This window comes from Helicoverpa zea, chromosome 16 (genome assembly GCF_022581195.2).
Source record: "Helicoverpa zea isolate HzStark_Cry1AcR chromosome 16, ilHelZeax1.1, whole genome shotgun sequence".
Taxonomy (NCBI): Eukaryota; Metazoa; Arthropoda; class Insecta; order Lepidoptera; family Noctuidae; genus Helicoverpa; species Helicoverpa zea.
The window spans coordinates 8,862,060-8,885,196 of NC_061467.1; the positions used below are offsets into that span (position 1 = coordinate 8,862,060).

The 23,137-nt window shown below is 36.1% G+C and overlaps 2 protein-coding genes and 1 long non-coding RNA gene across 3 annotated transcripts; 2 read left to right on the forward strand and 1 right to left on the reverse strand.

Moving 5' to 3' along the window:
• Window positions 1-9,417: 9,417 nt before the first annotated feature.
• LOC124637680 lies at window positions 9,418-13,005 on the forward strand. Its single transcript, XM_047174300.1, has 2 exons — window positions 9,418-9,846; window positions 12,211-13,005. Exons 1-2 carry the CDS (start codon window positions 9,669-9,671, stop codon window positions 12,912-12,914), a joined length of 882 nt encoding a protein of 293 aa, XP_047030256.1. The 5' UTR covers window positions 9,418-9,668; the 3' UTR covers window positions 12,915-13,005.
• LOC124637679 (protein ALP1-like) lies at window positions 9,848-13,548 on the reverse strand. The gene is made up of 2 exons (XM_047174299.1): window positions 13,022-13,548; window positions 9,848-12,066 (listed from the first exon to the last, which is right to left on the reverse strand). The coding sequence occupies exons 1-2, from the start codon at window positions 13,327-13,329 to the stop codon at window positions 11,160-11,162; spliced, it is 1,215 nt and encodes a 404-aa protein (XP_047030255.1). The 5' UTR covers window positions 13,330-13,548; the 3' UTR covers window positions 9,848-11,159.
• Window positions 13,549-18,215: 4,667 nt separating this feature from the next.
• LOC124637877 lies at window positions 18,216-19,987 on the forward strand. The gene is made up of 2 exons (XR_006985296.1): window positions 18,216-18,367; window positions 18,897-19,987. It is a non-coding gene; the product is annotated as an uncharacterized LOC124637877 (long non-coding RNA).
• Window positions 19,988-23,137: the final 3,150 nt, after the last annotated feature.

Sequence of the window (23,137 nt, forward strand, 5' to 3'; positions counted from 1 at the left end):
CAAGAGTAATAACAGCAATGGCGCCAAATGTAAAAAGGCAATATGGCTGCAAAAAACCCGATACAGAGATAATCTGTAGTCTGTAAGTCGGCTTACCCGACCATCGGAACACGCAAAAGTGACATTTATGTGTCACTGAACGGCCCACGCCACGTTGGTAATAAACGTTCCAAGTTCCAAAAATACGCTAAAAATAATATAAGAACGTAGTTTGCGAACGATTTTCCTCTGGTTTTCTTATTTCTTATTTGGTTATGGAAAGAGAGTTATGGTAAAGGAAAGTGGGTTGACAATATGCTTGTATATTTTCTGTGGAAGGGTTCTATTTTTTATAAATATGGTAGGCAGAAAATTACTTAGTGCGCATGAATAATACACGTGTACTGGACATGTCTCTTTTAGGGAATGAGAAAGGAATTTAAACTTCCAATCCTAATTTAAAACAACTAAATCCTGTCTTTTTCTTTGAGCCAAGAGTAGATTACAACAATATCTAAATGAAATAAAAATGAAATTATTATCACGAATGACAACTCTGTTGATTGGTTGTCATAACCCTCCGAAAATCTAATCAATCATAATCAACCGACTTCTATCAATACCGTTATTAATTTCTTTCAATACAACGATGAAATAAACTCAATATTAAACAAGGTAAAATATTTTATTGACTCTGAAATTACCACAAAGTCACGACAGTCTACTGAAAACTTTATGATTGATTTATTTCATTTGATTATTCTATTAAAATCAAAACGTTGGCTAATAATTTACATTTCATTGAACTTTGTTTTATTTGAAATTATTAATTTATTACCTTCTATGACTTATGTAAGTATTCTTAATTAATATTGTAAACGCAGATGTTTGTTTGTTACAGTTGTACGCTGAAACGACGGAACCAATTTAGATTTAATTTGGCAAGCGGAAACTACGTTTAGCCTTGATATTACTTCTAAGTTTCTTTTATATAATAGTATTTTAATAATAGGCAAAACGTTCGTGCAAAACTTTTCTCAAAACGCGACGTAAACATTTTTGGGTAATTTTGTTTAAGAACTAAATCAAATTGTTCAGGTTTTTGTGCTAGAATTTTGAGGATATTATTTCAACCTAGTTAGCTGCTAATGTGTGCTCGAACACGAAGTGGTAATTAGCTGATATTAATGAGGGTATGTATTCATGAAATTGTTCGGGTGTTCGTATTTGTTTCGCTATTTATTATTATGTTAACAAACAGGAATTTTGTGCGACGTAGCCAAAAAGAAGAATTATTTGAACTATGAAAGGGTTAAGTGTTTAGTTGTGTAGCGTGTTGGTCAATTATGTACCTAAGCGATTGTGAGTATACATCATACCGATATTCATACCTTTATTTTGTTTCTATGACCTTTACTATAATCGTTATATTTAATCGCTAACTTGACACACATAAATACCTAAGTATTATTATAGAGTGAGATGCCAGTGCTGCCAGACTTATTTCCTTACTTGAATGTCAAAAAAGGATGTTAGAGTTAATTCGAGAATGGAGTACAATTTGCGGTACAGTGATCTTTATTCGCAACAATTTGTACCTTTACGATAAACTAAACAATTATAGGTGAGTAACGACAAAAATCACACACTACCACATTACCAGACACATTATAACATCAACAAAAGATTTTTTTAATACAGCCACAGTGTTACCCCCTCCCTTGCAAGTCAATCGTCAAAGTGGTAGAAACGGGGTCAGCAGTGTAGCCGAGGAAATAGAACACTCGTAGCGATGACGACTCCGAATCGTAATGACGAAGTCGCCGAATGAAAGACGTAATCATTTTTGGGAGTGATTTTTTTTAGTTCTTTCTAATAAGAATGGTAGGTAAGTATTTTTTTTATCGATGGCCAGTTTTTGAGCCCCCACTGTCGTTTGTAGTTCGATTTGTCACACTAATATTATAGGACCAAGGTTTAGTGTTTGTGTATGTTTGTTACTTTTTCATGACCTGGTTATAATATATGGAGTCTGGCTGCGGGATTACTCGCGTCCCGAGAGAACTACTTCCCGCACATGGATAAAAAGAAGCCAAATGTTATGTCTCATGACAAGCCATTTTGTAATTTTTGCGTTAAAGAGTAACACTTGTATCCACTTTTATATATCCTTACAAACCTTTATAATAATATGATTTATGAAAATAGTCCCAACCAGTCAAACATACTTCGGGTAAAATGTACCTACAGACATTATGATAAAAATATTAAATTATAGAAGCACTCACGTAAATTGCGTTTAGTAACAAAAAATATGAATATCTTTTATAGATATTTAGTTACCCGTAAACAAAACTAAAATACTTTAGAGTACCTATTAAAATTCTTTGTTAGGTATATTGATTACAAAGTAAGGCTTTTTATACACTAGGAAAAGGGCCCTGGGAAGACCCAGATAAAAGGAATAAGAATATAAATAAATGTGATATCATGCGTACCCATAACAATATTACATATACCCGCAGTTTCCCTTATGTTTCGCAAGAACTACTGTCCGCAACCGAATAAAACGTACACTCTATTTCCTTTCTCAGGCTCTAGACTATCTATGTATATTTAAATCGTATCTGTAGTTTTATGATGAAAGCCCGATAGAAAAACAGACGGACAGACAAACAGAGTAACTTATTCTCCTATATCATATAAGTAAAGATTCAACAAAGGTTCATTCTTAACAGTTTAAAATTTAATATTATATTCCACTATTTACCGCCCCTTTCTATTGTAAACGACCGGGTAGATTTTATGCAAGAAAAAACACTAGATAAAATTGCTAAGCACCCAAATCCTGTTCGGGGCCATAATTCTTGTACAAAATGCAACACTATTATACAACCGCATAATGAGGATAAACCTCGTAGTATTGTTTATACGTGAATATTTTAACGAATGAGGAAGCAAATTTTTAAGTTTGTTTTTATTTTTGTTGAAGAATAAACTGAGAATGGAATGAACTGGCCTTCTCTCTGAAGTTATTTTAATGCTAATGAAATAGTAGTAGCAGTCGTTACGGGTAGTCAGAAGCCAGTAAGTCTGACACCAGTCTAACTGGGTTGAGGAGGTCAGATAGGCAGTCGCTTCTTGTAAAGCACTGGTACTCAGCTGAATCCGGTTAGACTGGAAGCCGACCCCAACATGATTGGGAAAAAGGCTCGGAGGATGATGAAATAGTAGTAGCAATATTTATTTAGAAATAAGCTGTTTTCTGGGTTTCGGACACTTACTTATTTATTTATTTATTTATTTTGCAGAGTTGAAGCCTGCCGAGACTTCGGGATCGTTCGAAAGAATTACCGTGGCCCTGGTACTTAAAGGGCTGAAGAAGGAACGAAGACGGGTTTTAGTCCGTAAAAGTCTTCACAGCGGGTTGGGTCGCCTGGTGATTTCCCATCTCAATAAAGGACCATCATTAAACACTTAGTAGGTTCAGCCGTTTCACGGTGAAAGCATAAAGTTAACACCATTCGAATTTATATAATAAAATATGAACAAGGTGCTATTACTGCTATGTAGCTGTCATGGAAATTTCATTCTTCACCCCTTATTATATAACAATATTAAGCTCGGTTCATTTGAGTTAAAAATGCTTATTACACTCCCTTACAAAATAATATTATTATTGTCTTCCTACGCACGGTTACTGATGTCAAATTGATTGACAGCGGGTTGCTACCAGTAGAAACTTCCCCGAAGGAATAAGAAATGATGAATGTACATTATTTAAGGAATTCAAAATATTTTTGCTTTAATTTAATTTCCGGGGTGGGCTAAAATTATACCAGATACTTATTGTTTTTGATAAAGCAAACAAATACTTACCAGTAGAAATGGTAATAGTGTAAAAGAACTGTATACAATAACCCATCTCATACAGAGCACTGTGCGTGCTTATGTGGGATCCATCTTCTGTCGCTAACTTGTGAGATACGACACCTGAGTTTGATATGATATGAGTAATAGAATGACGACAGTTATACGGCCTGAACTTTTAAAACGGTAATGTCGTTTTGAACTGAAGAAAAAGTTACGGGTTGTTTATACAGAAAAACCTTAGGTAAATAAACAAAAAATGGTATAAAGAGGTACCTATGACTTTAAAACTCTTTTACAAGTAAGGTTAAATAATGTCGGGACACCTTTTCACACACGGTTGGTTAACCCCATGGTAAGTTATTAATTAACTTGTGTTATGGGTGCTAACACAACTGATAAACTACATACATATAGCTACATATTTATAAATACATATTGTAAACACCCAGACCACGGCCAACAAGCATGCTCATCACACAAATGTCGACCGAACCGGGAATCGAACCCGGGACCTCAAATTCGCAAGTCCGGCTTGGTGACCATTGCGCCATAGAGGTCGTCTCAAAAACGATTGTGTTATAATTATAAATACGATTGTGTTGGGCATTATTTAACTTGAAGCCTATGAAAATAAAAGGCAAAATTAATGAACCCGCCTTGATACTCTAGAAACGCCTGTTGTTGCTTAACTTTACTAAATTACACTGTTTAATATTTCTACCCTAAATTCGAGCCTTTTGTCAACTTAAACCAAGTCAAACATCAAATCAACCAGCTTTAATCTCAAATAAGGATAAACGCAAAATTCCAAATCACACATGAATAACTGAAATATTTATTTACGTACATTCCGGGGGTAATCCAATACAAGCTGTTGATTTGCATTCGTGCCATATTCAAGGACGTAATTATGCTACTGATTCTCGACCCAAATCAACAAAAAAATTGGTACGTAATATTTTTTTTTTCGGAATTCCGTCAATGTCATCTAGCCGTATTTAAACTTCGCGCGTGTGTTACTGGCCTTAAAACCGTGCTGCGCCCTCACACAAACGCAAACACAAAGCATACGCAACGATTATTCATAAATTTCATTCATAAAATTGGATTATTTCTGAAATACTACGACATTACAATGACAAAAAAAGCAGTGCATATTAGCTATTTCCCGTCTACTGTAATTCCAATCGATTATTAACGTATTGTATGTCCTCATCCTGAAGTATGGCACAAATGCAAATCAACACCTTGTATATGGGAAGGTAGCGGTCAAGGCGACATCGAAAGCCACATTTGTCGAAATCAAATTTATTACTCAAGTGCACTGGAGCGAACGGTGTCAAAATGTAATCCTACCAAGTTTTGGGTCGTGCTCGATAGAAGTTGCTAGATTGTTCGGTATTGGGTGAAATGTTTAATGGTTGTCTACATTATTTTATTTAAGTTTTATGGCTAATGTATTATGTGTTTTTTTATATAAGTTCCGATCTGTTCCTTTTGAATGGTAATAATGTTGCCCTCTGTTATTAATAAATAGGTATCTTCCTTGTATGTTTCCTCAATCATATTTTTAATATAATATATTCAGCGATTTTTACCCGGTAATCTTTTTGATAATTTGTATTTGTTTTCGTTTCTTGCAATATTAATACGAGAACTGCGATTACCTAAATCAAACTTTGTTCTAAAAGCCAACTTATATTCTGTAAAGACTGAGATTAAATAGGGATAAAATTAATCAGTAAATGACCAAGAAATAAATTACATAGATTGCTAATTTATCTTAAATATTCAGCTATTTCATTTCATAATAAGGTATTTATTACATTGATTGATTATATTATATTATGATCAAATATTCAATGGATACTTACCTACGTAGTATACAATGATACAGTTTAAGCTAAACAAAATATAACCTATTTTCGTTTTTCGAGTACAAAATTGCACAGACGCCAACATAACCACCCAATTTAAGCAAACAAACGAAGATCTGAACACATCAATTCCAGAAGCACATTCAAATTCAATCTCAATTAACTAGAACATAATATCTCTGAACCGAACGCTTCGAACATTCATATGCCTCTAATCTCTTAGGTGCGGACTCCACTACAGCAGGGCGGAGCGAAGATATTCTTCAAACAACCAATGGAATTTAGTTATGAAAAGACGCACACCAATACGCATCCCTAGCAGGGTGAGTATGGGCAAATCACTCCAGCTTGAGGGAGGCCATTGTCCAGCAGTAGACGTCTTGTTGACGATGATGAGGATTCTAACATTTTATCTCTGCCCACTCTGTGGTATCCACTAATGCAGGATTCCTGTAACCAATCTGTTGTTTCACGATTAGAGATTGAATTTTGACATTAACTCTATAGATATTACGTCAAATCTCAATTTGTAACCGCAGATAAACCGATCTTAAAACCCACACTAAGTTGAGAAATTCTATTGGTTGTTTAAAAACATCTTCGCTTCGCTCTGCTCGTCTCCACTTTGGTGGAGTCCAGTTCTTATTCAAACTAATCCTAAGCACGAGTTGAAATGTTATTTCCCGGTCCACTCCCGTCCATATGTGTCCTAAATGAAAAGATTAAGGTGGCTAGCCGGATAGTTTAAATTCTAATGATTGAAACACGTTTCTCTTACTTGGAGTAATTTAAAGGATGGGTTTAAAGGATAGGGAAGGGAGTAGCGTACGGATGTTTTGAAGAGATGTGGTGAGTGCGTTTGTATAATTAGAAGGATGCTCATTTGTCTGCCATAGCGTTTCTAAAAGTAAAATTGATGATGACAAATATTGCTCTTAGAAAAAATAAAAAAATTCTTAATTCATTCAATTTAACTAACAATACAGTACCCAAAAAAATTATCTCAACAAATCCATAAAAAGATAGAACCCACTTAATACAACGGTTTGACTAGATTGCCTTTTGAGGAGCTCCAGTCATTTGTTCCAAAGAAAATGAGAAGAGAAACGAAACGCTACAGAAACACTGATTGTCGAATAAATTGTGCCTTAGGGAGTACCCAGACGCCAATTATCTGAGATTAAACGTTACGAACACTTCGGTAAGGTTAGGAAATGAAAACGTGTGAAAATATTTTTAATCAACGCATTCAAGGCATATTTGGGAAGATTGTGCTGTTTTGATTAAAAATTATGGGAAAAAAAAATGAAGTAAATGAAAAAAAAAATCCTTGTAAATAGGTGTTTATGTAGGTAGTATTCACAATTTCAGTAATTTTTATGTTGTTTTATTAGGCAAAAATTGTAGCTGAAATAAAAGCGTAATAGGCAAATAAGCATACAAAATGTAACACTATTTATAGCCTCTGGCTATACCCACTATGTATCCTGTGATCAGACTGTTTCTACAAACATATAACATATTTTATGCAATGTAGGTCATAGAACTAAGTATTAATTTCAATGAGGGATTTGCTCTACATGGTAACACGGGTACATAAGCATTAAGCTTATGCTGATGTTTACCATATAGTACTTGAAGTCTAACCACGGTAATGCAACGTAACAACAAGAAAACCTCCGTGTTTGAACTCACAATATTGTTACAAATATCCAATACGTATTTGGCCAGTCTTCGCCCACAATAGATATAGTCGATAACCAAATTAAAGGAATAAGTCTATAAAAACAAAAATGTTCAGTGTCCCAATTATTTTATACACAAATCAGTTACTCTGTAATACACCGAAGCCACTTACAAGGCTTCATTACAAGTCGTGGACTCGTGGTACAAACGCGACACGACAAAGGCATACCCACACAAAGAAACGGCGCGCACTCACACAAAACATCGCATGTACTCATTGGAACTATACAGAATAGTAGAATGAGAACGTTCAATATATGCTTAGTTTCTAATACCAGTTACCAGGAATACAGAAGTACTCAGGAGTGTTCTGTAAATGTATTTGCAGGTATAGAAACAGGCGCAATTGTTCATACTAAACATGCAACTGTGTTTGACGGTGCCGTGACGAGAAATAACTATTGTTATGATGTTCAATAAAATACATAAACGCTATAAGTTACGAATGACATAAAGCTCAGTTCCACAGAAGCTTCAAAATCGACAATATACACTGAAACTAAACCTTAGTTCAAAAGCTCGCTTCAAATACATTTCAAACCTTATTTTTCGATAAGCGCTAAATACTGGCTCAAAAGCTATGGAACCTCTTTTGCTCTCTAATCCCGAAATTAGCAGCATTGTAACTGGCAGCACTACTAACCACCTAACGTTATGCCCTCGCCGATCTTGGCCGACCGCCAAACAACGCAAGCTCGTAGGCTTTTTCAAATATCGAATGTGCTCTAAATTCGAAATTGACTATCGCAGAAATGTGTTCGATATCTAAACTCGTAAAAGAAAAAATGTAAACCGCTTAGTTTAGGCCGCCATATTGGAAAATTGGCTTTACCTGAGTAATAAAAGTTATTTGGTAGATTACTGCGGGTTCCCGTTAAACTGGAAGTAAGTGTAATGCGCCATAAAATGAGCTTTTTTTATTTCAAGTATTACTGCTGGTTATTTACTTAGCCGGTAATGTGTTATTGGTAAATGGGGATTCAATGATGCGCGGAAGTTAAATATTTTATGTGCAGAAATATTAAATTCTCAGTTTTAATCCAGTGAGGTCAAGCCGTTATTTCTACCTTTTAGCAAACCACAGAGAAAATAGGATCGAGCAGTGGATTAATCTCGTCACGTAAGCTTTATGTAAAAAAATATTTTTCCCCCAAAAATTCTCGCCAAAAAACTCCTGAATTTACTTTGTTATACCCAAGTACTCTAAAAACGATTCAATAAACAGCTTTATTTAGAAAACAAGCCGAGAGCGTTATTTCATAACATTGGCTTCACCGTTCTCCTAAATTGCTTTAAAACGTTCAAAGGAAAATATCAAGACACTTATTATGGGAAAAATATTTTTTCTTTTTTTTGTCTTTTTTCCTTGATTCCGTATACTCAGGCTGGATGAAGTTTATATTACTCCTCGAAGTTTACCATAACTTTATCTAGTTCTCATTGTCTTGTGGACGCTTCGGAAGCCTTTGGAATGGTTTTTTAATTATGTTTATGAAACTCCGTCGGAAATACGAAAAATTATTCTCATTTGTAAAGTCACTATTAATTTAACAACACCGGGTTTTGTTGAGATAGGTAAATAGGGGTTCTCTTGAGAAAGTTTTGTTCGCTGAACTCCTATATAATGAATTTTAAATCAACTTCCACAGCTCGTTTGAGTGTCTTACATAAAAATTATAGCGATAAAATACATCGCCGTCTATTCATTTTAATGTGATTGATTATTATGTTAACCAGAGTATGCATTAACTCTCTTCTTTTAGACCGAATACCTGCAGTTAAACAAAAACTTTCTAATTCATAATAAATGATTAGCCACCATTGAAATTACTGAACCAAAATGAAACAACCGAACTCAGCCAATCCAATTAATTAACCTTTTCAATTTTGCACTCAAAAACTTCAATCAAAACGAATTTGTATTACGAATAAGGCCCATAGCACACGGCGTTTTTTAAATGCGCTGATAACGCGCGTTTCAGGAACGCGCTTCTTCGGCGCTGTAAACGCTAATTGTTGCGTTTGCATTGATAATAGAAACGCGCGCATGAAGCGCGTATACGCGCATTTGAAGCGGTACAAACGCGCGTACAAAGGAGCGGAGTAGGGCAGAGGGGGTGGGGGTCCACCACTGCGCCCGCGCCTCAGTTGCAATAATGGTTTATTGTGTGCTGCGCGTGTATCTCGTTTAAAATGGAACCCTTCGACACCGACCGCTTTATAACAGAAATAAACAATCGTCCAGCTACATGGAATTCACTACTGCCCGAATATTCAAACAAAGTGTTAAAAAGAAATGCTTGGGATGAATTGTGCCAAATTTTTTATAACAATTTTAATGAAAAAACCAGTAAGGAAAAAAACCTGGCAGGTAAGATTTCTTATATTTATTTAAAAATAATTTATTATAGTTTATAGTGCGACGGTACATAGAACAGTAAAACAGTAGAACATGTAATTAGGTAGGTACCAGTGGCGTAGCCTCCATACAACACGATTCCCATCGGCTTCCCTTGGCAGATTCTAATAGGTATATGTATTTTTTTTATATTTACAACAATAGCTTCACTGAGCCCTAGTCTTACAAAAATCTATTCGACTAATCTACGTAATTATCGCAAACAATATAATTACATTACACCAGGGTGACCATTTGTGGCAGGTTCCTGCCATTTTGTACAGATTAATTAAGGACAAAAAAACCCTGGCAGTTGGCAGAATTTATTTAATTAATTTACTGAGAGTCTCAGTAAATTAATTATATAAATTATTAATCTATGCCAGGCTTTTTTTGTCCTTAATTAATCTGTCAAAATGGCAGGAACCTGCCACAAACGGTCACCTTGCATTACACGCTTTCACAAAATATTCTTCAATAAGCTGAATACAAAATACGCAATGTATTTGAATCGCGCAAACGCACACGTATATTATTTTACGCGTGCCGATTTTACTCGCTCATATTTATGGGAATTCAAATGTTTGAAATGTATGCGATTCACGCATACATACACATTACTACCACATGCAAACACTGTCGATAATATGAGCCGGGTAAAGCCGATCTGTGATAGCTTACAATCTTTATTATAAGAATATTATTTCGTTTCATTTGTCCGTTGCAATATAATGTTGTAAGTTAAATTTGACCCACTTGTCGGTTTCCAATTAAGCTGAAATTTTGCATAAATGTGTAAATCGCATGACAGTGGAATATTATGATGATGTATGACGTAGAACTGATCTGATGATAGAGGTGGAAGGTGGCCATAGGAACTCAGTAATAAAGCGATGTACTTCCATCGAGTTTGGACTCGTTTCATTTGTCTTGATGAGTATTTTGTATTCAGACAGTTTCCAAGGTCTCATGATGGAGCTGGAGGGTGGCCATGGGATCTCTGTAATAAAGCAACGTAATTCCGTCGAGTTTGGGCTCGTTTCATTTGTCTTGATGAGTACTTTGTCTTCAGACAGTTTCCAGGGTCTGACGATGGAGCTGGAAGTCGGCTATAGGATCTTCGTAATAAAACAAAGTAATTCCATCAAGTTTGGGCTCGTTTGATTCGTCTTGATGAGAACTTTTATGTAAGTAATTTAATGACGTCTTGTTTATTGACGCGGTAAACTTTTTTTTGTGCTGGCTTTACTTTTCTTTTTTTTCACCCTACGCTACTGGTAGGTACCCTAAATTTTAGAATCTTGCCATGGTACTGCACCTTCATCACTAATAAAATAATCAGCGTACATATTTCGTATCATAGTTCCGCTTAATTGTCCCTGTGACCGTCTTGCACCAATCGAAATCAAACTTGCATCTTCAGGAGGATCTTCTAAACCAACTATACTCAAAGAATTATGAAAATTATAACCGTCACGTTCACGTATGAAATTATGCAGTACACAACAGGCTTTCACAATAGCCACACTGAAGTCCACGCTAACGTTCAGTGGCCGATTAAAGATTTTAAATTTGTTGCTTAATATACCAAATGTACATTCAATGTATCGTCTGGCACGTGTCAAGCGGTAATTATATATTCTTTTCTCTCGTGGCAAGATTTTTCCAGCGTAAGGTCTCTGTAAATGTTGAGATAATGCAAAGCCTTCATCTCCAACAAACGTAAATGGTATTGGCACTCCATTATTAGATATTGGTCTCGCATTTGGTATATTATAATTTCCTTGCCTTATCTTTTTGGTCCATTCACTACATTCATTTATTGTTGAGTCTGCAGCCTTTCCATAGCATCCGACATCTATATCGATAAATCTGTAATTTGCGTCACATATTGCAAGCAATACGATGGAAAAATATTTTTTATAATTAAAATACTCTGATCCACTATGTTGAGGTTTTATAACTCTGATATGTTTCCCATCGATAGCCCCAAGTAGATTGGGAAAATTTGCGTATTTCATAAATCCTTCAGCAGTTTTTAGATGTGATTCCTCGGTTGGTTCTGGCATACAGATGTTTTTTAATTTATCCCATATTATTTTCACTGTTTCACGGACTATGATGCCTGCCGTCGTTTGTCCACACTTAAAGTCATAGTGAATATCTGAGAAATAGCAACCCGTAGCTAAATACCTGAAAAGAATAACATTTTTAAAGCTTCTCTTGTTATCGTAAATTTTACATATTTAATTAAAATTAACCTACAACTACTTATTTCAAATGAATTAAAATTAACCTAATAAATAACTAAACTATTTACATTATTATTGTTTTCAGTCATTGAACTTCAAAGAAAATGGAAGAGCATTAAGGACGCTTATAAAAGAGACAAGGCGAAGAACAGTAACTGTTCCAGTGGATCTGGAGCTAAACCTAGAAGACCCTACATATATTCCAATTTGCTAACTTTTTTAGACCCGCTTTACGAAATAAGATCTCCAAGTCAAAATGATGATGCAGCACTGGGGAATAACCAAGACTGTGATTTTCAAAAACCACATTCACCAAAGAAGTCTAAAAAGACTCCAAAACATGAAGACCCACAAGACAAATTGTATGAAGCACTGACAGCAAATCTCAAACAGTCTAAGGAAGCGAATAATACAATTTTATCTGAAAATCCCGACATACTGTTCTTAATTTCGTTAGCTAAAGATTTTTCTGCTATCAAAGAGGAATTTAAGTTAGAGGCCAAAGCTGATATGATAAATTTAATTCGTAAATATAAAAATATGGGACACTCATCGAGAATATTGAATGAAAATAGATACCAAGGTGCATTTCAATATGAACATCAGTATGGATACCAGTCTGGATATCAGTCTGAATCTGGATATCAGTCTGAATTTCAACCACAATATCCAAGTAATCAATCAGCGCCAAGAAACGAATCTGTCAGTTCACTTCAAAATTTAGATAGCAATGAATCGGTTACAAATGACTCCGATATCATATCTGACATGTATGATGATATTGAATAAATCTTTTTCTCTTATTCATAATCTAAGTGCACTTATAACATTTTACGATTGATTTAAAAATGTAACAGAACAATAAATAAATAAATAAATACTAGTTGTTTTCTTACCTCAATGTGATGAGCAAACGTTCTTCTGCCGATATACATGATCTCATTGCTGTATTTTGACGAGTTAACTCAGGTTTTAGAATCAAAAGAAGTTCTTGGAATGACGAATATGACATTCGATAACAATTATAAAATTTCTTCCATCTTCTATGTATTACCAATTTTTTAAAAGTTGTATGATAATGACCACTCAATCTTTTTTCACTCGTAAATGGATCTATCCAATAAATTCGCTTTTTTTTACGTTTTTTACTTTTTAAAAGAAGTACTAAAGCCAAAGTAAGCAGTGTTGTCTCAACCGACGCCATTGTACAACTGAAGAAGAGGAGTCTCTGATCAAAACGCAAAAGGTACGAGCGACTACAGCGCGTCTTACCGCTGTACCTGCGCGTATACGCGCAGAAGAGGCAGGTTTTATAATCGCCCCGTGTGCTTAAGTTACAAGGTTGCGATCCAATCTCGTTTGAATCGTGTATACGCGCGTTCTCTGCGCGTCGTCAGCGCGTTTAAAAAACGCCGTGTGCTATGGGCCTAAAAGTCGCATTTGAAAGAAAACTTAACGACTTTCGAGTCACGAAGCCTAAAGATATAATAATTATGAGTTATAATGTCAATACATACATATTTACATTTCAATCGAGTAATGGCAGCAAGAAAAAGTAGGTTAGAAACTGTATAATGCCGGTATTAAAAGGAAAGCTAATTCAAAGGTAATTTGCGTCAAAAACTGAGCTATTTCTTTGCCCATTTGTGTATTAATTTCAACGTAGTATATTTATCGAAATGTTAACAAAATTGCTGTGACCTTTCTGACTTAAGTTTGATAGTATCGCTGAACATAATACATAGTTTAGTTGATGTTATACTGTAATAGCAATAATATATTTTGAATCGTTCCTTATTGTGTTGATGTTTGTTTGCTTGAATGCGCTAATCTCAATAACCAGCTAACGAAGATAAAACAATGATAGATAGCCATGTAGCTAAGAAGCCTATAGGCTAGTTCTTATCCGGGTGCGTGATGTAGTTCCCTCGGGATCGGAACCTGATGGGGAATAAGGGTGATAGTAAAAGGTCCTTCTTGGGGCTGCATAAAGTAGAAGGTGAATGTTGAAAAAGGCCTTTTAAAATTTTTGTTCACTGAAAGGTCAGGTTTGAGCCTACCTATGATAAAAGCTGAGGTTTTTCGTTCATCTGTCAAATGGAACGATGATACTGCTGAGTGATTGGAATGACCACAGTTTATCATGTATGCGGTTCCAAAACATACCTGTATATCACATGCTGTACACATTTGTTTTGTGTATTAGTTTATTATTTTATGTTGCGAGTGTCACGATGACTAAATCCGTACCTTCCCTGGTGCGTGCACTAGTATTTTCTATTTTCTATTTATTTACAACACCCCACCATTCACACAATTCCATTACAATAGCAAGTTCTTCTTCAAAATTAGTCCAAGTGGTTCAACACGCCTAATTCGCGACTATGTCCCGGTCGTGCAGAGAGCTCTCCAAGCGGCCTGGCTTGGCCTTGGCACGATGCATATAGCACAATGGAACCTTGACATAACCTTGTCTTTGTTGTATTTGAATACACAGAACCTCCAGTTTCTGTGTTTGCTTAATGAATTTTGTTTGGACAGATCTTTTTTGTCTCCAAGCGGGGACTACAATAAACCTTTGCGTTTTCCTTTTTCTTCAAGGGGAACCTTTCACTGCAAATGCCATGGACTTTCCTTGGGACAACGTAAGTACTTGAGTTTAGGCCAAACAAACGAATGTAGGGCTTATGGTCCACAAGAATTTGATAGGATTAGGATTTATTATTAAAATGCCGCGAAACATACTATAGCTATAAATTATTGAAGACCTATGAGAAAAAAAGAAATACTTTTTTATATCATGGTCTGCAATTGAAAACACATTCCCTCTTATTATAAAAACTGCCGCAAGTAGTGGTTTAAACCAGACTGAAGACGTCTTGGTTTGTTACGGTACTTACGATAGTCTTTACATCCTTATTACAAAACGTAGACTAAGAGACTGTTTGGTACTTCGATTTGTCTGTGGTTCAAATAATATCCACAGATTATAAGCAACAAATATTTAAATCATTCGTTCAATCGTTCCGAATTCTATGCGCCGTTCCTTTTTACATTATTTTATTAAGTGCATTTTGATGAAAAATAAATAAATATTACGTTTTATTATTTAAAGGTAATTTTATATTTCTAGTATCTTTTAACGATATACTCGATCCGATTATTCTCTTTTAAACAACTATAGAGTTTGCGCGTATAACGGAACGTCAGCGCGCGTATCCGAGTTATGTTTTGTTTTTAGGTAAGGAATAACTTGGATTATTTTCATCCCGATTTAAATGATTAAATAAGACGTTGTGCATAATTAGAACCTCTTCTAAATTAAATGCACAACAATAACTTATAAGTACACAGTATATCGTGTGCAATAAATTACAAAAAAAAAGGAAACAACATAAAAGTAGGAAACTATATTTTATTCCGATGTCTATTTATACAGTCAAACGCACACATACATGTTGGAAACACAATCACACAATCTTGTTCGTATTATTTCGAAAAACGTAAATCGATATTTATATCGAAAATTGTCGTCAGGTAATTTGAAGAGATTTTCTCGATGACGCACTCTGTTGGGTCCCCGGACACTGTCAATAGTATTCTAACACATCCAAGTATTCCAAATCACACATATTTATATCCACTTTCGTTTTTTTCATCACAAAACAAATAACCTCAAAAGTAAATAATGTCGGAATTTGACGTTTGTCGAGTAAGTACTGCAGTTAAACTAGGGGGCTCGATGGTTTATCTTTTGTACCTACTACAGATAGTAATAGGATTTGCGATAAACTGCGTTTTGTAATAACGTTTTTTCAAGGTCGTATCGAGCTTTAAAGCTGAATTAAAGGTAGTACAAAAGCCGATACTTATTTGATACCGCGTTTTATAATAAGAGGGATTCAGACTAAGCTATAGGTATATTTTGATCTTCATAACAGTAGACATTGGTTTAAAATTGATATTGTTTCAATATAACGAATTTTTACGGTCCATTGAGCTTTGAAGGTTTCGGGCATATTAAAATGTTTGTGATTGCACCAAATTCAAAGCTCTTGTTTTGTTTTTGAAACAACAGAGTTATAACTGTTGAAAATACGAGATTTCTGAAATGGTAACAGTTTTGAAATGTAATATACAAGCTACATTTATACTACCTAACTTTCTACGCAAAATATATAAGTAAAAAACCTTCTGGTAAATCTGAAACTCCAAAAATAGAAGCCACTAAAAGGATATCAAACTTCGTAGTAATTGAAATAGCAATATAAGCGCTTGAAATCAACTCTGATTGACCCAAAGACATATCCATAGCCCCATGAATATTTATCAGGAACAGATCAATAACTGAAATACTTCGCTTTGACATTTTGAATATCAGCTACGCCTATCAAACGCCAATCGTTTTCATTCATCAAACTGGTCTACTTCAGGATACTATTATTAGGAATACATTGTCTTCAAAATATAATATTTTTGATAAGGATAATGGTGCCACTAATGAAATAAATGATAAATCGCCTGTCAATTATAATTTAACCGATAAAATATACCTATCCTTGATGATATAATTTCCTAAGTAATTAACAGTTTAAAGTAAAGCGATGACTCATTATAACAAGAAGTCTACTTTAACGACGACACCGACGCGACGGCTCAATTCAAGCCAGCTTTTTCAACTCAAGTTCATTATGCTGAAAAACACGAACATAATAAAACCTGTTTGGGATAGAACAACCAATGATCGATGTACAAAGTTCAGTTCTCGTTCGCGGACATGATGGCAGCTCCATCAATCACAAGCCGGGTACCTACATAATTGAATGTCGGCAATTTTTCGCACAGAATTTGTTAAAGAATTATGAATGATGCCAAGGAAGATCAGAAATCTTCAGAAACAATAATTTCACGGATAAATCAGCAGCATCGGTCCATTTATCTCCCTAAGTAACAAGGAGCCTTCAAAAAAACATTTGATACTTTCGAGAAGATTTCGTTTCTGAGAACGCGTAAGTGTGGGTCTACACAAATTGAGGTCAATTTAACGAAGGTAAAAATTCAAGAACGGAAAGCGAAATTAACGGTAAGAGACGAGATGGTGGGCACAAATCTAATTGAACTTCCCTCAAAAAATTCGTTGTAAACCTTTTGATTTTAGGAAGCATTCCATCAGCTACAAATGAGGGTTGAAGGCCAGTACACTGATGAACTTCGGCTTTCTAATTCCTTATCACTTTGATCAAAAGATTTGGGTAAACAGGAAGGGAGTGTGGGTGAATGGGAACCCTCGGTATAATTAGGCCGCTATATTGTGCTTAATACACAGCTGTGATGCAATTAGTGAGCCAGCCTTTAAATGGCCCAGCATTAATGTGCTGTCACGAAGTCTCCTACTTAGACATGAGAGGCATTCAAATAATTACCTGCGTAATTAATACTTAATTACAATCCATGTCAAACGCTGAGAGGTTAATTTGCAAAAACTCTGACATTAAGGCTGAGATTTGCTTTCAGTCCGTAGGCGCAAAAATAAGATTTTCAGTAACAGTTAAATTCAAAATTAATTGATTGGCTGGTTGATCCAGTGTCCAAAATATGAAATAATAAATAATATTTCAGAATAACAAAATTAATCCAATGCAGTCCGACTTTCTTACATACATGACTTAATTGGCCTTTTTTTATTGCAAAATATGACCTTCTTTAAACTAACTTTTGCGTTTAATAATGCCCTATGTAAATTAATAAAAAAGATGAAGTTTGAAACACAAAATAGATTTTCACTCTTCAACACCAGTCTCTAAAATCGAACTTCAGCTTAAAAAACTAGCAGCTGCACTGGATTTTAAAAACGATCTTCCTTTAACAGAAGTCAGATTATTGGCATGAGCCCGAAAAGATGATGCTAGATGTCTGTAGATAAGCGCTAATGATACGAGAGGCACTTATGTACGCTTTTACTGAGGAACGGAAAGCCGGCTGTATTAGCATCGATATTTTTAACTTTTGCTTTGCCATCGATAGGTATTTTAACCCTTTAATTCGCAACGTTGCACCGATGCAACTATCCAAACAAAAAAATATATTGCAAGAACCATCATCATTTTATCTTATCTACATAAATTTTAATAATGGATATACTGCTGCCTTCTATGAAAAAAAATATTGAACCAACTCACGCGCATCATTACGTAGTTGTGACCAAAATGGCATCGCGTCGACATTGCGCTCGTGGACGACCGGTGAGTTTTAATAAATATAAATAGTTTTTATGCATTTATTGACAACTATTATTTGAAATATTATTGTTTATGAGTGTTTACAATTGTGTCATATAACACCAAAGTCAAATTCATATTCTACTATGAAATATAAGCACGTATTTACCGACGTTGCACATTTGCGACACTGCGAAGCTTTAGCATAAGTACTTTTAATTTCGTACGTTGCACGGGTGCCACGTCGCGCTTTTACTAACACTGAATAATTATAATTTTCTTTGTATGGGTTTTGTGTTTTTTTTTACATTTATGGGAGTTGACGGTATTATGTTTTTATATTGACTGTTCTGAAAGTTTGCTAATGTACGACTAAGCTAGATTACTAAATAATGAATGAATATCGCTATTACTAATATGCTCGTTTTTTACTAAAACTTGTGTTAACTTATGTATGGTGTTGGTGATTGCTGCATGTTTGTTTTTCTTTTTGTTTAGTACCAGGGAGGCTTAAAATGGCAGAGAGCAAGACAAATTTTAGCTTTGGTTCCAGAAGCGGCCTCGTCTGCTGATAGCTCTTCGTTTGAAGACGAAGTTATTATTCAAAACATCACCGAACGTCAAGACGATGTATCTTCTGACTTCAGCTCGAACCAAGGTCCCTTCATTCGTCTTTAGAAAACTTGGATCTTATTCTTGATAGTCCAGTGCAAGAAGAAACCTTTACGACATTATCTGATGAAGATACGGTTCCACTGACTCCAGTAATACGTAGTATTTTTCCTTCGGACACACCACCCAATCCGCTCCCAAATTTAAATTTAGTTTCGTCAATTTTATCACCACTTAATACTCCATTAACCAAGAGTTGTAGCTAAAAGAGTAAAATAGTACAAGAGACCTCTTCTTAGTTTCAAGTGGCAGCGTGGGAAATTCAAATACTCAGCAGAGTTTGATATGCCTGATCTTAGCACTAGTAGTACCGCAACAGAATCTCCGTTAGACTATTTTCTTATTTTTTTTTTCTGAAGATATAATAGATTATATTACGGAGCACACCAATTTATATTCTGTGCAAAGCAAAGAAGGTAAATCTATAAACGTTACAGACATGATGTGCGTGATTTTCTAGCTATCACAATTATGATGGGTATTGTAAGAATGCCGTCATATCGAGACTACTGGAGTAGGTAATGATTTCAGATACCCTCCTGTCGCTGATGTGATGAGTCTAAAAAAGTATAAGCTAATGAGAAAATATTTGCATTTCGTGGATAATTCGGACCTGAATAACGATCGTTATTTTAAGGTTCGGTCGATATTAGAAAAAGTAAGGACTAATATTGTTTACGACTAGAAGAAGAAGGAAGCTACAGCATAGATGAAATTATGGTCCCTTACAAAGGCACTAGAGCAGGAAATAGACGACAGTACTTGCCAAAAAAACCCAAGAAATGGGGCCTACTGTGTCTAGACCTACAGATGCTGTAAGATTTGATAAAATTGGCCATTTTCCAGTTTTTGTACAGCGAGGTAGGTGCAAATACTGCAAAACTGGGTATTCAAATACCCCTGTTCAAAATGTGAACAACGTTTGTGTTTAGTTCCCAAAATAAACTGTTATAATAAATATGTTTTTTAATATATTTTGTTTTTCATTTATAACTATATTTTATTCTGTAACGTGGGCACTGTTGTAAAAATACAACACTGATTTCAACCTGTACATGTTCTTGTGTCTCGCAATGTAGCACATTTACAACATACTATATTTGGATATATATGTATACCAGATTTTTATTTTCATTTTTTTGAGCACTTGTAAGATCTAAATAAACAATAAATGAAAAAATAATAATAAATATATTCAATATTTTTTTTGAGCTTTAAAGGGTTAAAGCTATATGAAGTGATATTAGGGGATCGTGAACTTTGTAAGGGCTCGTCATTTTGTTCTTCATGGTTAGGGGTGTGTGAGAATGACACCATTTCCATTAATGATATTTTATTAGCATGATTGCTTAAGGCACGTTTTTAAGAGGTTTTCTCAAAATATGCATTAAGTCCCTTGCCAGAATGCATATTACTGTGACCACAATCCCAAATAGTACCAGGCTATGAATCCTAAGTACGACTTTTCTACTCTCTACTCTCTCAATCGAAGAGGAATTCTCAACTCAACACTTCGAATTTCTAACTATCACAAAAGACACAACAGCTATCAAGACAAGCAAAACACTACCCGTTAATCCCGTCTCAACTCATAATCCCTACAATTATCAGGTAAACTAATTACTAGGCGTTAATGCACGCCTTTAGTAGGAGAATGGCAACCCGAGCGTTAAGGTAATTGTTATGATGGAGACAGGTTACATGACCGTAGGGTCTGCATCCGTTAGGAGTCCTCCCGGACATGTCCTACTTTTGAACACAATGGACAAAGGCCCGCATCTTTTTTTGTCGTCAATCTGGAGTTTTGTTGATAGTGGAACTAACGAAGGCATTTGATATGGTAGATTTTGTTTTTTTCTATTTGACACACAGACCCGTGCCAATATTTTTGAAAGTACAACCGTTACCGGACATACACAGACCTGTTTTTTATCAGATATGTGCCAAATTCTACCAGTCCACAAAAAAATCTAGGGAACACCTTAAGGTTCGATAACATATTTGTTTTAATAGGATTACTAATATGTCGGCTATTAACATATGAGAACCCATTGATTGATTAATTTATTGCAGATTCATCAAATAACCTATTTCAAATTGTAATGATTGAATGACAATTCAGCTATGTGATAGTTCAGATACACAAAATTCTAATAGAATATCCTATTATCAAGTATCATAATGTAAATTAAACTAAATAATAAAGCTTTATGATTTAGTTGAATTCAATAGATGTGATTACCAATGTTATATAAATCTATTTAATAAATGAAATCGAAATTCTGATTACTATTCTCGATGCTACTGTGTGAATTTGTTTATTTAGTGCTATGAATTCAATTGGCTTACTTCAAGCTCTAATATCACATAGGTTACGAAGCTCGAATAAATTCTAAGCAAACAATGCCAAGGATATATTCGAGGTTTAAACCAAATGTCCAGGGTCCCCTTACTCATTATCCGGCATTACGTACCCCATAGATGCGGGACCTACTATGGGACCCAACGAAATTGTAATGTTTGTTTTCAATTACACTTAGCTTCAAAATGTTCGCTTTATTGGGTAAAGAAACAGGTTTGAAATTTTCATTGTAATAGAAAAGAGACGTAGCTTAAATCCGAGAAGGTTCATAATGAGCTTACAAAGAAATTCAATTAGTGTTATCTTGGGACTGATTTTTGCGTTGATTCGGAGCAAAAGGGAGAAAGAACGGTAGGTAAAATCACGACTGTATGCATTATTCTTTTCATAAAGCATTAACATTTTTGTATTTTGCAAATATAATAATTTATGTATCATTATCCATTATATTCTCTGATTACTCCCGTTTCTTTTCTGGCAGCAGTAAAAAGTAATGTGTGTCTATTTATTCTGAAGTGAATCTGCTCTGCTTTTGGTAATAAAATGTTTCTGATGCAAGGAATTCAAAAAAAAAAAACTGAACAGCAATCAAAACATCTAAAACTGTTCTACAAAAGACTAACATTGCTTCAATTTCAGCAAAATTTTGGCAAGGACAATTCCACCCAGTTGTATCCGAAATAAGAAGAAAAATGCCCGACAATATGAATACGATTCGTCTCTATTCACGAGGTTTGTTTTATTGAATGTTGATCTGCAAATGAAAGCGTGGTGGGGCTTGCGTGCCTCAATGATCCTGAAGCTCTGCCGGTAGAGATACTCATGCCGGAAAGGTTCAGGGGAGAGGCCAGACAAAGAGGGACCCAGGGAGGGGCCGCTCCTGACCAGTCGACGTTTGTGGACATGGCAAGGATGCGGCCATACCCGCAGAGGTGCAGGCGCACTGACGCGGCGCTCGTTTGCTCTTCGTACAACGAAGAGCAAACCTTTTGGCGGGTTTGCTGAGCCGGGATGGCCGGACAGCAGACGGAGGCATGCCTAATGCCGCCGCCGAGGGCTTGGCTTAACCGCCCGGCCCAGAGGAAGGACACCTCTTAGATAAAAAACCACCCAATCCCAAGTTTCGGGAGCGCGGCGAGGGGATGAATGGCCGTGGGGGACACGGTCGTTAGCACTCCCACCTGTTGGGGCCAGCCGCCCCCAACAGTATGTAGGCTTGCCCCGGTATGAGGCCACTGCCGGGGTTGACGGTTACTTGCTCTCATACTCGTGGGACGTACATGGAAAACGAAAAATCATTAAAAACAACAAAAAAAAATAAAGATGACGACAGGGTGTGGGATGAGGACTCGGACTCCGAGTCCGCGTCCAGCGAAGGAGTCGCGGGGGGTTTTAAGCTCCCCCGCAACAAGAAGGACCACCGGGCCGACGCCTTCCTCAAGAGGAGGAGGGAAGACCCCGGGTCCTCCTCTGGTGGTCGCGGGGCCTCGGCCAAAAAGGTCGCCAGGAGGCCCGTCAGCGAAGGGTCCGCTGGGGCTTCTGGGGGTGGCGGAGGAGCGGCTCATCTGAGCTCCTCCTCCGAGGAGGAGTCGGCCATCGGCTTCGACCGAGAGCGGAGGGTGGACTTCGAGAAGACGGTGGAGTCCGCCATCAGGCAGGTGGCCTTAAAAAGAAAAAAGGCCAGCAAGGACGGCGCCATTGAGGCCGCCACCGCCTCCATCACCGCCGCAGCGGTGAGCAACTTTGGCCGGGCTCCCGTG